The following is a 15,469-nucleotide window of genomic DNA, read 5'->3' on the forward strand; positions in this document are numbered from 1 at the left end:
GTCACTAATTTTGGCTTTAGATGATCTAAAAAAATCCGTCATCAGGAGCAGAATGAAAGAATTCAGAATGAAGTAAGCAAGAATTCCCCGCTCAAAGAAGTGGTGGTGGAACTTTTTCATGAATGCGTTTATACTTTGCTTTTTGTTCTGTTGATTTGTTCTGTATTATACTAACTGATGGAACTCACTGTTAAAATCTGACACACTTGACCATAGTATATGGGTTATAACAATTATTATGGAGGGAGGAAATAAGTAGAATGAAAACAGTATGCTTTAAGAAAATGGCCTTCAATACATTCAGAAAGTGGGTAGAAGAGATTCTGTGAATATCTAAGAAGAGTATAGGTGAAAAGGTGTGTAGGACAACTCATAACTCCTCCAGCTGTTAAGGTCCCAGTACACATTACCCTGCTGTGGATGGAGGCTTGGAAGCACAGCAATAAATTAATGTGGCCAAATCATGGATTTTTAGTGACCTCAAAAAGACAAAACCCTCCATGAATCCGGTTAACTGTCTTGGGTGCTGGAGAAATGGATGAACAAATAATAACTGTTACATATATTCACAGGATAATGAGTGAAAACTGACATAAAGTTGTTGGTTTTACGAGATATGTTCTTAATCAGAATTGTTTTCTAAGTTGATATTGCTGTGGTGTTTTTTTAGAACATTTTGTATGTAAAATCTAACTGTGAATTATGAATTTGCTGTGTGTCAGAAATGTTGCCCTGTAAAACATGGATGATGGGGAAGGAAATTTATTTTAGTCTACAGAAACTAAAATGTGTACATGCAGAAATTTTCTGAAGCTCCATTTTCAAAGAAGTTAGGAATTTAGGTGTGGAGGATAAATGTATCCAAGTGCTCTTTTTGTGTTGAAGAACATTTTTTGTTGTACATGAAGATAACAGAAAATGTTTTTATAAATAGATTAACACGAAAAGGAGGACTGAGGAGAATCTCCATCCTTTACTGAATGCGGGGAGAAACTTAGTGATGAGAGATGAGGAAAAGGCTGAGGTGCTTAATACCTTCTTTGTGTCTTCAGTGGCAAGACTAGTTGTTATCTGGATACCCAGTACCCTGAGCTGGTGGAAGGGGATCGGGAGCATAATGTGGCCCTCATAATCCACGAGGAAATGGTTGGCGACCTGCTACAGCACTTAGATGTACGCAAGTCGATGGGGCTGGATGGGATCCACCCAAGGGTGCTGAGAGAACTGGCAGAGGAGCTTGCCAAGCCGCTTCCCATCATTTATCGGCAGTCCTGGCTATCAAGGGAGGTCCCAGTCGACTGGTGGCTAGCAAACGTGACGCCCATCTACAAGAAGGGCCGGAGGGTAGACCCGGGGAACTATAGGCCTGTTAGTTTGACGTCAGTGCCAGGGAAGCTCATGGAACAGATTATCTTGAGTGCCATCACGCGGCACTTGCAGGGCAACCAGGCGATCAGGCCCAGTCAGCATGGGTTTATGAAGGGCAGGTCATGCTTGATGAACCTGATCTCCTTCTGTGACAAAGTGACGCGCTTAATGGATGAGGGAAAGGCTGTGGATGTGGTCTACCTTGACATCAGTAAGGCTTTTGACACCGTTTCCCACAACATTCTCCTCAAGAAACTGGCTGCTCTTGGCTTGGACTGGTGTACGCTTTGTTGGGGTAAAAACTGGCTGGGTAGCCAGGCCCAAAGAGTTGTGGTGAATGGAGTCAAATCCAGTTGGAGGCTGGTAACCAGTGGAGCCCCCCAAGGCTCAGTGCTGGGGCCAGTTCTCTTTAATATCTTTATCGATGATCTGCATGAGGGGATTGAGTGCACCCTCAGTAAGTTTGCAGACGACACCAAGTTAGGTGCATGTGTCGATCTGCTCGAGGGTAGGAAGGCTCTGCAGGAGGATCTGGATAGGCTGGACCGATGGGCTGAGGCCAGCTGTATGAAGTTCAACAAGGCCAAGTGCCGGGTCCTGCACCTGGGGTGCAACAACCCCAAGCAGAGCTACAGGCTGGGAGATGAGTGGCTGGAAAGCTGCCTGGCCAAGAAGGACCTGGGAGTATTGGTTGATAGTCGGCTGAATATGAGCCAGCAGTGTGCTCAGGTGGCCAAGAAGGCCAACGGCATCCTGGCTTGCATAAGAAGCAGTGTGGCCAGCAGGTCTAGGGAGGTGATTGTCCCCCTGTACTCGGCTCTGGTGAGGCCGCACCTTGAGTACTGTGTTCAGTTTTGGGCCCCTCGCTACAAGAAGGACGTCGAGGTGCTCGAGAGAGTCCAGAGAAGGGCGACGAGGCTGGTGAGGGGTCTGGAGAACAAGTCTTACGAGGAGCGGCTGAGGGAGCTGGGATTGTTCAGCCTGGAGAAGAGGAGGCTCAGGGGCGACCTTATCGCTCCCTACAAGTACCTTAAAGGAGGCTGTAGCGAGGTGGGGGTTGGTCTGTTCTCCCATGTGCCTGGTGACAGGACAAGGGGAAATGGGCTAAAGTTGCGACAGGGGAGGTTTAGGTTGGATGTTAGGAAGAACTTCTTTACTGAAAGGGTTGTTAGGCATTGGAATAGGCTGCCCAGAGAAGTGGTTGAGTCGCCATCCCTGGAGGTCTTTAAGAGATGTTTAGATGTAGAGCTTAGTGATATGGTTTAGTGGAGGACTTGTTAGTGTTAGGTCAGAGGTTGGACTGGGTGATCTTGGAGGTCTCTTCCAACCTAGATGATTCTGTGATATATAGCACATATCTTGTGGGGATGGGAACGGCACTGAAAATAAAATTAATTCTGGAGCAAATATTGTAGAAAGACTCGGTTGTTGTGTACAGGTTCCACTGTGAGATCCCTTCAGGGTGTCTGTGTCATGCTGTTGAGTTTTAGCCCCAACGGGCGGCTCTGTACCATGCACCTGCTCTCTCACTCTCCCCAGGTTGCATGGTGAAGAGAATCAGAAAGGTAATGGTGTGAGAACTCATAGGCTGACACAAAGATGGCTGTAAAAAGCAAAAAAAGGTAAAGCAAGGCCCACATGCGCAAGCAATACAGAATGGGGAATTCATTCATTACTTCCCATCTGTAACCAAGTGTTCAGCCACTCCCAGGAAAGCAGGGCTTGTCATGCACAGTGGTTTCTTGGGAAGACAAACGGCATCACTTCAAATTCCCCTCCTTCTTCCTTTTTTAACCCCAGTTTTTACTGCTGATCACAGCACCACACAGTGTGGGACATCCCTCTGGCCATCCTGGGCCAGCTGTCCTGGCTGTGTCCCCTCCCAGCTCCTGGGGCACCCCCAGTCTCCTCGCTGGCAGGGCAGCACGAGGAGCTGAAACGTCCTGGGCTCTGTGCAAGTATTGCTCTGCAACAGCTAATGCATTGGTGTGTTATCACCACTATTTCCATCAACATACAAGCCTCTAGGAAGGAAATTAACTCTATCCCAGCCAAAACCACGACACATGCTTTTTTGTGCTCCAGATTTGGAGAGACTAAATAGCTCTAGCACAGTGCTGGGCCTAATAAGCTAATAAGCTGACCAAATAAGCTTCTTGTAGAAGGAGAGTGCAAAACAGACAGCTGCTGCTTTCTCTTTAGTTTCCTGTGCTTGGTAGGTCTGCTGGGTCCCAGACCTGGGGCTGGACTTTGTTTCAGACAAACAGAGAGGTTCTACCTTGAACTGGAAGTGAGGATGGACTGTTTATAGTAGTATCCATCAATCTAAAAGCTAGCTGCCAACTTTCTTTTGGCCTGTGCCGATGTCTCATGGAAGTTAGAATAGAAATACATGGAGGCTATGATACAAATAATTTACATTTAATTTCTTTTGGTTGTTCTCTCCTAGACACAGTCCTAGGTCCAGGACTCTCTTGAACCTTGGGGCTCTGTCTACCATTAGTAAGGAGTGGTTGTAGCAGATCAGTGCATCTCAGTACTTGGTGTTGACTTCCCTTGTACCTCAGTTCAGATGCAGTGGGACTGACGGTACGTTGTGTGGTATTTTTCAGGGACTTTTATTTTAATGTAGGAAGAAACTCATCTTCTAAGGAGAGTCCAACCTTCAACGCTATGGTGAAGGAGGTTTGTTTTGAAGAAAAAATGACTCTCTTTTTAATAACATTATATAGATTTTTTTTTGCCTTTTTTTTTAAAGAAGATTACTCTTAAATGATGACAATGATTAAGTATTACAACTGCATTGTGCTTGTCATGAGATGAGCATCCAGCATAACTCATTAACTCTGAGATAACTCTTCAGATGCCAGTCCTGAAAGCAGATACAGTAGAAGCTGGGAGTAGACAACTGGGTAGTGGTGATTGATGACTCATTTTGGTATTTCAGACAAGTATTTCACTAAAAAGACTAAATTTATCAATGTGATGCATTTATTTTTCTTATTGTATAACACACTGCCATGGCATTGCTACATGATGAATTGTTTTTGCTGCAGAACATGCAGTGATTCTTAAAATGTTCATATATATTAATTACAAAACAAATTCTTCAGTTTATATTGACAACAATTTTTTTTGTAGGAAATAACCAATTTCATTTTCCATTGAAAAAGTTTATAGAGGCTCTTTCTGCATTTTTATTGATAGTGGTATAAAGAGTCACTGAATATTTAAGATCAGGTATATGTTTTTTATCTTTTCTGAAGGCTGATTAATGACCAGTTTATATTTAACCTTTTTGTGTCATCTGTTGTAAGGACTAGTAGTTAAAATGAGCATTCCATAAAATAACAGCCATGTGCAAGTTTTTATAACAGTCGATTATCAACGAGAGATTAGTTTCTGTAAATGCTTATGTATCAGTGCTAAAAGCATGGATCATTAGTTTTAAAGATCCCTGTAGAAAACAGTAGACTAAGGTTAAACTTGGCTTGGAGTTGCATTGTGCCGGGAATAGCTGGAAAAGGCCTGAATTGTACCTAAGTTTTTATGTCTTGCATAAACTGCACATTAGGGGGCATATGTGGCCTGAGCTTGTGACGATCTGAGCTTTTAATATGGAAGCTGACACACAAGACAAGTTTCTCAGTATTCTTGTAAATTCTATCTAAAACAATAGTGGCAATGTTTCTGTGGGAAACCTTTCTGCATGTGGAATACCATCTTAACTTCACATTGAAAGTGTTTTTTCCGAGGAATTGTTTTTCACAATAAAACAGAAATGTACAAATAAGAAAGAATCTGTACAGGAAAAGAAATAATTGCTCAATTGTGGGAAACATATAGGATGTCCTGACTTTAATAGAAATATGTACATGTATAAAACAGTCCTGATGGGATTAAAGGAATCCTGTACGATTGTTTTTGTTGCTGCTTGTATTTTTTTCTCTTCTGCTTTAGATAGTGGTCTGTTGCCTTCCTGTGCATCAGAAGCATAGAGCAGAATTTCTACTACTTTTTTTTTTCAGAATTTTCTATCAAATAAATCTTCTGCTGAAGGCTAGAGGGAAACATTCCTGTAATGTTTTGTAATGAACAGGATAGAGTGGAAGGAACAATGTCTCATCTCTAAAGCTTGTCTTCTGAGGTTAAAGTTAATGCTTTTCTTTGGAATATTACGTTTCTTGCTAACAGAAATGAAATCCGAGGAAGAGGCAGAAATTGATTCTGATGGTACGAAGCATTTGCAAACCGATTATTGAATATTACTGGTGTACATCCAAAAAGAAGTTCTTTAAGCTAATTTTTCAAGTAGAAAGTTACAGGTTTGTCCAGATGGTGGCAACCGTTGTTTCAGAAACAACCCTTATTGGAAACTCACGGAATTGAGCTTTCAATTGAGACTGCATAACAGGAACCTAGCTCTAAAATAATTGTGTGTATGTGTATTTGTACAGAAATAAAACTTGCATTGCAGACTGCCAGCTTCTAGGACAGTAATTCTGGAATGACAAAATAGCTTTTCAGTCTGGGTGATACATTATGCTGCAAAGCAATTACACTGTGAAGAGCTTACTGCAGATTATAAAAGCATTAATATTTTAAAAACAGTGTTTGGGTGCAGTGATATGTTTTTCTGTCAGCTGCCAGAAGTGAATTGACAACAGGCATGGTATGTTAATCTTGCCGACTTGAAAACCACAAATAGCAATAAGTAGTCGTATGCACAAGCAGTAACTTGGCCGGGTTGGATCTCTGGTATGTACATTGATATTTTACTGAGATGCTGATTTAGTTGAATATGCTTGCCAGTGTTTAGTTTTATATGCTGAACATTTGTTACTTTTAATTATTCTGGTTTTGGACTGAGAGCCTGTTTTCATACTTGCAGAGTGTGTGTTGTTTTTTGTTTGTTTGTTTGGCCAAAAGTAAAAATGCATTTCTTGTGTTAATAACTTTCTCTTTTTATATATAGAGAAAGAAACAGTGGAGTACTAGGCAGATAAATGTTTTTAATATCTATAAAAATCTTAGCTGATGTTGTTAGTCACACTGTCTTAAACAGCTGCCACCTGCAGTGTTCTAAAAACAGCCCTTCTGTTGGTTGTTACGAACATGTTTCTCTAGACATATTTTTTCTAAGAGTTAAAATAACTATAGGGTACTTGTGCTGACTTGTTGAAGTTGCTTGCACTTTGTTTTCCTATCTGTATAATTCAAAGTAGCATGACTCACCACTACATCACTCCACTCACTGAGTTAGCACAGGTGAGCCTGTTTTGAGTCCAAAGTGTCAGGAAAAGGCAGCTGTCCCAAGAATAGAAGGACAGCTTTTGTTGCTATCTTGTGAAAAAGTCAGCAGCCTTGCCCATATTTCATCCTTGGAAAATGTTCACTACAGAGATACGAGTTTGTTGCAAACATGATCATCATATCATTCATGATTGTCATCATATTATCGTATCCACTTTATGGCACGAGTCTGTCACTTCTAGATTACTGGGGGAAAAAAAAGGAGAATTTGACTTATTTTTCTTGAGAAGAAAGAGGAAAAAACGATAAGAAAAATCACTCTGTATAAAGCTCTAGGGTTTGAAATTGTATTCATAAACTACAGAACAGATCTAATGTACAGCAGAGACTTGAAGTGTATCTAGCTCATACAGGAAACGTTTTTCTAATATCCCTGTTTAATTTTATTACTTATATGAATCTGGGTGAACAAAATTATAAATACTGTCCAAATGCTTTGTTCATTTTGATAGTCATGTGAAAATTTTTGATGTCCACATCTGCTGGTAGCTTATTTGGTATATCCATTTATAGGATATAGTGGTTTATTACTGTGAAATAGGACTAGGAAGAAAATTAGAAAAAAAGTGGAGGGGCTATATTATTGTTTTTTAAAAAGGAAAAGATAGAATAGAAAGAGTAAAGAACTGAAGAAGAGCGTGCAGATGAGAAATCACAGTAAAAGAGAGGTTAAGTAAAAGGAGCTGAGGAAGGCTGGCATGCTACCCTGTGGACCACTGTAACCTTTTTGGTTTCTCCTGAAGAATAGAGAAGGTGGTAAAGAATTAGGTTTGACTTCTGCTTTGTACAATAAGTTTTTTGTATTCTTTATAGATCGTAAAAATACCAAATAAAGTTTCTGTCATAAGAGGCTTGATAGTTTTAAGGTCAGATTTACAGAGATACAAACGGCTTTACGTTGAGGGGAGGGAAGAATCATTTTCACGTTCTGCCTCTGGGTACAGGAGTTGCATAAAGAAGAAAAAAGACTTAAACATGAGCATGACAAGCTGAAGAAATGGAAACAATGAAATAGGGAGGTAAAATCTCAACTTCCAGATGTCCTTTGTTTATGGCCATGTGCGTATAAAACAAGAGGTGTTACCATTCTTCACTTGAAGTGAAGGACTAATGTCCCTAACTTCTTTAGTCTAGATGATCTAAAAGGGAATCAAGAGGAACTGCAGTCAGTATGAAGTTTGAGTCTGGTCAGGAAAAGTCAAAGAATGGATGAATTCTGACAGATTTCTGGCAGGTAGTGACTAATGCTGTAGGAGTTAGGATATGCCACAAGCCTTGGAACTCATGAAGCATGTGGACCTACTGACATTTTGTACCTGTAAGAGGGATATTGAACTTGCGTTAGGGCAGGGATGGGGGAAGAAAAGCTGGCCCACCGATCTACTACCAGAAAGGTAGAATGATAACATCATACAGGAGAATGACCACTGCAGACTTCAATTTTGGTGTTGAAAGCTGGTCATATTGAGTCACTGTTACTCAGAAAGACAGTGAAAATGTGTGTCAGTGAGAATGGCATCACCTCAGCCAAAATGTTTTTGATTGTTATGGTTAATATAGAGAATGGGGTAGCACGGTTATATATGGGTCTTTGCTTCCATATGGTCAGTATTTGGATAGGGGTGTTGTTTGGAAGCGTATTGGAAGAAAATACCTGTTTGGCAAATAGGTGCTTCTGCATCTAGTCTGCCTACATTGCCTTAATTTTTATTCCATCCTTGCAGTCGAACTTCCTATAATGTAGCATTTCCAAGTAACATAGTTTTATAGGCATTTAGATGTGTGTAGATTTTCCATACACTCAGCGGTAGGTGCTTATTCCCATCAGTCATTTATTTGCTTCTTTGTAAGAAGACAGCAAAAAGGTTCAGGACATAAATTGAGGCTTACCTTCCAGTGCCATGGAATAATTGTTTCTTTTCCACTGAGGAATCTTAAATTATGATGATCTAATGAGGCAGCTTGGAGTAACAGAATACTGCTAGTGCTTCTTAGCCTCATAGTCCTGTCTACACCTTTTTCACCCTCACCCATAACCCGTATTCGTGTTTTTCCTCCTTTTTGATTAGTGTGTAGAAGTTACAGTTGAGAATGGAGAAATTAAAAGTTGTAACAGGAAGATACTATATAATGAAGAAATGGAGCTTAATTCAGATCAATTGCTACTTCCTATTTTCTTGTATAGAAAACTACATGCATCTTTTGCAATGTCCCTGTTTGGTCAGAAATATTATTTATCATGTTTTGTTTTCTGGATCAAGATGCACCATCCCAAAGGCTGATTGCAGTGAAGGCAAGGTTACCACTGAAGCAGGGGAGGAGTTCATTCAGGAGCATTGTTCATGTTGGATTAGTATAAAGGTTAAATCATGTAGATTGATAATTATCACTGCACTGTTAAATGAGCTAAACTGTTAGTATAGTTTCTCCCAAAGAGTGATCACAAGAAAGGAACTGAACATCTTTTTGATTCAGTGTCTTCAGTACAATAAACTGATGTTCAGGGAAGACTTCGTTTCGTAGTCTGTTATCTGCTTCAGCTACTGTAATGGAGACTTAATGATTAGGAATTGGATAGGAGGGATATAATGTTCCCAGTCATGCTGAGTGGCAGAATCTGTGACTTCCTTTAGGATTGCAGGCGGTTATTTGAAGCAGATGCATCAAGTAGCAAGGTACTAAAGGAATACTTGTTTTGCTCCTATGACTGAACTGATCACAAAAGATTTATTTTTTTTTAAGAAGACATTTGGAAGGCACAGCTCACAGTAGCGTTGTTTGTGGGGAAGAAAACACAGGAAATTTAAAAAGAATTCAAAATTTATTTGCAATTTAACAGGACTTCAAGGATAGTTGTATGAGGTGAGCCATGTTCTTGGTAATTTTTTTGGGAGTGTCATGTTATGATTTTGTTTGCTTGGTCCATGGAAAACCACCTCTCTTTAGGTTGTGTTGCTTCAGATACTGGTGGTGCCTTAAGATGATCCTTGCTGCTACTTTTTCAGACAAGCATGGGCCCAGGGCCCAGTGAGTTTTGTTAGCTTAATCAGTTTGTATTTAGCACCTTTTCTTGTTGCACTATCAAGAAGCAATCATTCTGTGGTAACAGAAAGGGGAAAAAAAAAAGTCTGGTGAAGAAGAGCTTCATGCCGTACAAGAGCTATGGTGGGTTCAGGTTGAGCATAAGTTTAGAGTTCGTTTTTACCGGGAGACTTTACAAAAGCTGTTCCAATGTTATGGCTGAGTTAAGTCATGAAATCACAGAATGATTTGGGTTGGAAGGGAGCTTTAAAGATATCTAGTTCAACCCCCCTGTTTGGTCATTTGATCTTGCCCTCTTGTATGAGGGAAGTAGCAACTTTTTCCATTACACTAGGAAGAAATTGAAGTACTGAATTCCGGTTGGCACAATCATGACAGTATTGAAACAACCAAGGATTATTTTAAACTTCAGATGGATTGATATTCCTTAAAAGCTTAAAAAAAAAAAAAGTACAGAAGTTTGTACTGATGTTAACCTCTAACTGTGAAACTGTGAACGTGTCGGTTATAGTGATGAGACCTTCATAAATGTGTATAGTGTATCTTTATCTATTTTTAGTTAGTCAAGAAGTGTTAGTTAATAGAGGAAGACTTGATTATGGCCAAACCCATGTGTCAATCTTTTACTACATAAGATTTTTAAAGACGACTTTGGACTTCTCAAAGATATAAGAAGAAATAGATTCTATTGAAGTGAATGACAAAGCTTCCGCTGTCTTGCAGGTTCTCACCTCTCTTTTTGCCATTCTTGCAAAATAGCTACTGAAAGAGCAGCTCTGTAAATAAATCTGTTTTTAATTTAATGCATGTGGCATGTATTGGGGTTTAAACTGATTTAAAACTATAAACTGTACATACTTGATCTGAGCAATACTCTAGAAACAGTGGATTCTAAAATTTCTGAAAATAAACTGTTAATGGCTCCATTTTGTGAGAAACTATGTGGCTATACTAACATTAACATTTGGGCTTATTTCCATGATACAGTAAATCTCTGAATAGAGAGCAGAAATTAGTATTTGTCAAAAAAAAAAAAAAAAAAAAAAGAAAGAAAAAAGAAGCAGGTGGTCTTTTTCCTTTGTCGGGCTGCTTACATTTACTTTCTTATCTTGGCCTCTGCCTCTCTTATTACAAGTGCTGGTGCAGCCTCATGCTTTGTCCGTCATCTGTGTAACCTAGTGTGCTTCCTATTTTCAGGAAGAGTTGTTACCTGGTCTAGTTCATGGTATGAGCCATACAAATACAACATTGTAAGGCAGTAAAGCACCCAGGGAGGAGACCAAGGCATGTCTGCTACTTTCAGTGGTTCTTCTAGTTCAAATGCCAGTTGTACAGCTTGCCAATCCACATTCACAATGGAACAATTCTGGTAGTTCTAAAGAATCAAGGCTGCACTGCTCATTGTTGCCTATCTGTAAAAGCAGAGATTTGCAAGGTACTCATACTGTTTTTCTTAGCTCATATTTGTAAGAGCATTGTGAACTTTGTTTTGTAAACTAAGATAACAGTGGCAAAATTCTTAATTAAAGCTTGTATAATGATTATAAAGGAATCGAAGGAAAAAGGTTCAAAAATCAAAGGTTCTAGAAATAAGTTGTGGTTATTGTCTTACCTGGCTAGGATTAATTTTTTTTTTTTTTTTTTTTAGTTCAGCATAGTAGTTTTGTATCTCCGTAAGAATTTATTTAGTATGAACAAATATCTGTTTCATCTAATAGAATTTATTTGGTATTGTAATGTGGATATTTTCTCCTTTAAAAAAGAAAATAGTTTTCTTAGTCTACTCCTGATTTGAGAACCAAGAATGCAGCAGTAGCGATTTTTTTTAATAAGCAAATCATGATGTTGCTTCAGTGTGATGCACCAAGATTTCCTAGGTTGTTCTTGAAATAATTGTGAGAAAATGTCAGTTTATGAAATCGGCTGTTTTTGTGAAATTTCTGTCATCTCAGATAAAAGACATGTCATGTAAGCAGTTTCTGAGCCAGAGCTGGAAAATGGGCACCTCCTGTTTGTGGATCTGACCCAGATATGCAGCAGTAGGGGATGAAGTCCAAAAAATTGGAGCCATGATCTCTAGTTGAACCCAAAGGTGAAGTAAGATTGTTTTGGCTGATTTGCATAATAGATTGATGATACTGAAAGGGACAGATCTTGTTCTTTCTTTACCCTCTCTCCCTCAAGCTGGCTCTGGCACTTGAGACACGTGGAGCCAGTTTAACTCAGTGTTTTTGTAGGGTTTTTGTTTAGTGTTAGAACAAAGCATAAATTTTATTTTTATTTTTTATTTTTTGTAATGAAAAAAGTGGTAGTATTTGCTAGAATAGGGAAGTATAGTGTGATTTGTTTTGGTTGAAGGTGTATGGCAGGTATATTAAACGTTTTTATGGTCCTGGAAGAAGCCATTTTAGCGCTCTCACCAGAAGAGATTACCAAATTGAGGGTTTTAACAAAGTTTCTATAAAGATTCTGTCAGTGGAATTTCTATGAATTCTGTACTTCCCTTCAGGTGTACTGTGGGTTTACATGGTCTGTGCAGGTCCTGTGTGATGGCAAAATAATGCTTCTGAGCAGCTCCTCCTGATGGTTCTAGGACAGGGCTTTCTTCTGATCTGGAGAAGGAGGAAAGGATGCCCAACCTGTTCTGAGGTCAAATTAACTCTTAGACTTTTGCAACAGCCACAGCATTTCCAAATGTGATTATCAGTGCTCTGAAACAGGAATACAGGCAGTCTCTATTTTGTGCAAAAGGGCTGTTCAGTACAGCCTGTAACTCTGACCTGATCTCTTCTGTGTCCTAGTTGTTGTGTATTTAGTATTTTGCTTTGCTATCGTTGAGACAGCTGGTGAGCAGACAGTTCAAATAAGGAACGAACGAGTCACCCGAGCACCTCAGAGTCAGTTGCATCTACCATGTGTACAGGGAGAGAAGGAGCTTCAACCAGCAATACATCCTGAGCTCTCTCCTGAGTGACAGCTGTGTGCTTGGCTGTCTGTCTGGCTTTTATGAATAGTGACTTTGTTTGCGTCTCTAAGCTTTGTCTGAGTATATCTACATACATGTAGTAAGCTTTGTTTGAAAAGCCGTAATCAAAATATCTTGTAGTAATGCATTTGTAAATTGTTAAAGTACATCAGAAAATGTTACTTCTAATATGAATTACTATCTTGGGACCCAAAAAAGGCTCTGGATTGAGTTTTGTCACATGGTTGCATAGCTGTAAATATTACTAGTTTACCATGGAAATCATTAATCACAACTGGTATACCTTTGGGATAGGGACAGGGAAGGGGCAAAACCACGTTATGGTATGCAAGGGAAGATGGAATTATCTAAGATACTTTTCTGTTCGATGTCTACATCTAAAGAATGATCTAAGTTTTCACCCTGGAGGTCTGCTGGTATGAAAATCTTACTGCAGTGGATCATGGACTTTACCATGAAGATCAGTAGGAAGACATAGCTGCACTTACCTGAATTTATGTCCCACCTGAATTTATGTCTAACCTTGTCACCCTCTCAGATAAGAATGAATCAGATGGTGGGTGAAGATGGAAACTGTCAAGGTGAAGATGGAAACTGTCAAGGAGTGGTGCTGTTCCTTAGGAGAGCTTGAGTCTCTTTTGATGGAATAAATGTTATTCTGAATGCTTTTTTCTCTCTAAGCATTTTAAAAATCATCTGCAACTTGAAAAAGTTGCTTTGAATTACTCTGGCTTGAAAGTTTGGAATAACATGATGTTTAAGTGCATGTTAATTGATTGTTTCAGACTCTGCTTGCCAACATCCATGCACTTTTACTTACTGTGGGGCCTAAATACATTCAGTAATCTCTGGCTTGTGGAAATTTTTTCCAGCTTGGTCACTACTCTTTAAAAGGGGGTGTAGTAGTATGCCGACACAAAGCTACATTACCTCTGGTACCTGAGACAAAAGAGCTGGTGATTTAAAATATCCACTAAAAAATCTACTTGTGGACTCTGACCACAGTTGAGCTGAAGGGGATTGTGTTTCCTTCCTCAAGTGTTCTTGTATCCCTGTAAATGCATCATTCTGGGTACAAAGAGTTCATGAAGGAAATCTTCCTGTAGTGCGGAGAGATGGCATAACTTGAACTAGTACTGCAACTAAACAAAATGCATATGGGAAGTTAAGTGGAACTGAATTGTGTGAGCTAGAAGAAATGAAGTTGGTAATTGTGGCACAGTGGGTGGCACAGTGGAAGTCAAATTTTGCACAATGCTTTGTTCTGTTCGGATGTATACAGCACAAATGTAGGTGCTCTGAATAGAGGGATGAGGAGATTATAATTCTTACCTTCTTTTCATTTAAATGTTGTTTTTGTTCAATTGGCCAGCATAGCCTGAAACCAGGGGTGGCCTCACTGGCTGTTTTCCTGTCTGGGTAAGCAGAATAGAGTTATTAAAGAGTCTAGACAAAATATTGCAAGGCATTACATAATGCTAAAATTACAGCTGCCAGGTCATATGTTCTGTATATTGATCAGGTGTGGATTTATATAGGCAGCTAAGTGGATTATAGACATCTTTACTGTTACACTGACATTGCTCAGTGTAATGCAGTGGGATTGATGATTACTGGTCATTATTTCTGGCAACCCTGTTTTACTGTGACTGCCTCTATATATCTCCCTTCAAGTATTAATAAAGTTAGAAAATCTCGAATATGCTATTTCTTCCTTACTGCAATTTCATTATCTATAGGGAGCTGTTCTGTTTCTTTTTCTACTAAACACTAAACTGAAGTGTCTCATGTTTTGAAACTGGAAGAACCCAAAAGAACCACATTAAGAGCAAAAATAAGTTCAGTTTCTGCATGGGGAAATATGTTTGTTTATACGCAGTTTTTTCAAATTGCTTACCTTATAGCAGGAGAACACTCTGCCGTAGAACTACTTCAATATTTTCTGTATCACTGGCCAGAGAGCAAGAGGTGTCTGTAGTTTTTTGTTATCTTGCTGCTGGCTATTGCTGCACTATTTTTCCCATCCATGTAGTTTAAATTTTTTTACAGGTATTGCTTGTAAGTGTATTATTTGTAAGTGTATTATGCTTATGAGCTACAAACTGTGGCTTGCCTCTGAGTGTCTGCTTACCTGTTGAGACAGAAAGATAGTCTTCTTCAGAAAACTTTGAAGATGATTCATAAGAAAAGACACTTAAGACAAATGTGGATGGTAATGGCAAATATTTAACACACTTGTAGCCTGACTAACTGAAATTCTTGTTTTAGACTTCATGGCAAAGTAGAATGTGTAGGAAAATTTTGAAATTAGTTTGTTGATATTAGAAGATAAATTCAGTTTGTCTGATACAGATTGGTCTGTGATAAGAGTCCACCTGTCTCAGGCTACAGAAAGACGACAGAGGAAGGGACAGTTTGCAGAGGAGTTTGAAAACAACTCGTATCCTGGGTGGAAAATAGAGATCCTGTGGAGGGCCTAGAGATAGAATTGAAGTGCTCACAGTTTCTGAGTAGAAAAGTAATCTTTGCAACAGTATTATAAATTCATGAGTAGGATAGAATGCATATGCCAAGTCAGGAGAAAATGATGTTGTAGTAATTGAGCCTGGATGACAGATTTAGCAGTGTGGAAAATCAGGAAAGTTTTACTGAAAAAATGTTTTGCAGAAAGAACTGGTAAGTTTGAGATATATCCCAAGTTTAGAGATGAGAGCTCCAATTCTAAAATAATACCAGTAAAAAAAGAAGGAGAGTGATGGC

General features: G+C 39.3%; 1 protein-coding gene across 5 annotated transcripts in view; it reads left to right on the top strand.

The window, feature by feature from the left end:
* Positions 1-15,469, top strand: part of NDUFAF2 (NADH:ubiquinone oxidoreductase complex assembly factor 2) — a 61,108-nt gene that overhangs the window by 2,005 nt on the left and 43,634 nt on the right. For 4 of the 5 annotated variants that reach the window (XM_066987621.1, XM_066987622.1, XM_066987623.1 and 1 more), the window contains exon 3: positions 1-15,469. This exon is cut by the window's right edge and continues 22,238 nt beyond it. The exons of the other annotated variant lie outside the window; for it this stretch is intronic. In XM_066987621.1, coding sequence (XP_066843722.1) covers positions 1,144-2,634 — 1,491 coding nt within the window. In that variant the 5' untranslated portion in view covers positions 1-1,143 and the 3' untranslated portion in view covers positions 2,635-15,469. 5 annotated transcript variants of the gene reach the window in all.

This window comes from Anser cygnoides, chromosome Z, assembly GCF_040182565.1.
Source record: "Anser cygnoides isolate HZ-2024a breed goose chromosome Z, Taihu_goose_T2T_genome, whole genome shotgun sequence".
NCBI classification, from domain to species: domain Eukaryota; kingdom Metazoa; phylum Chordata; class Aves; order Anseriformes; family Anatidae; genus Anser; species Anser cygnoides.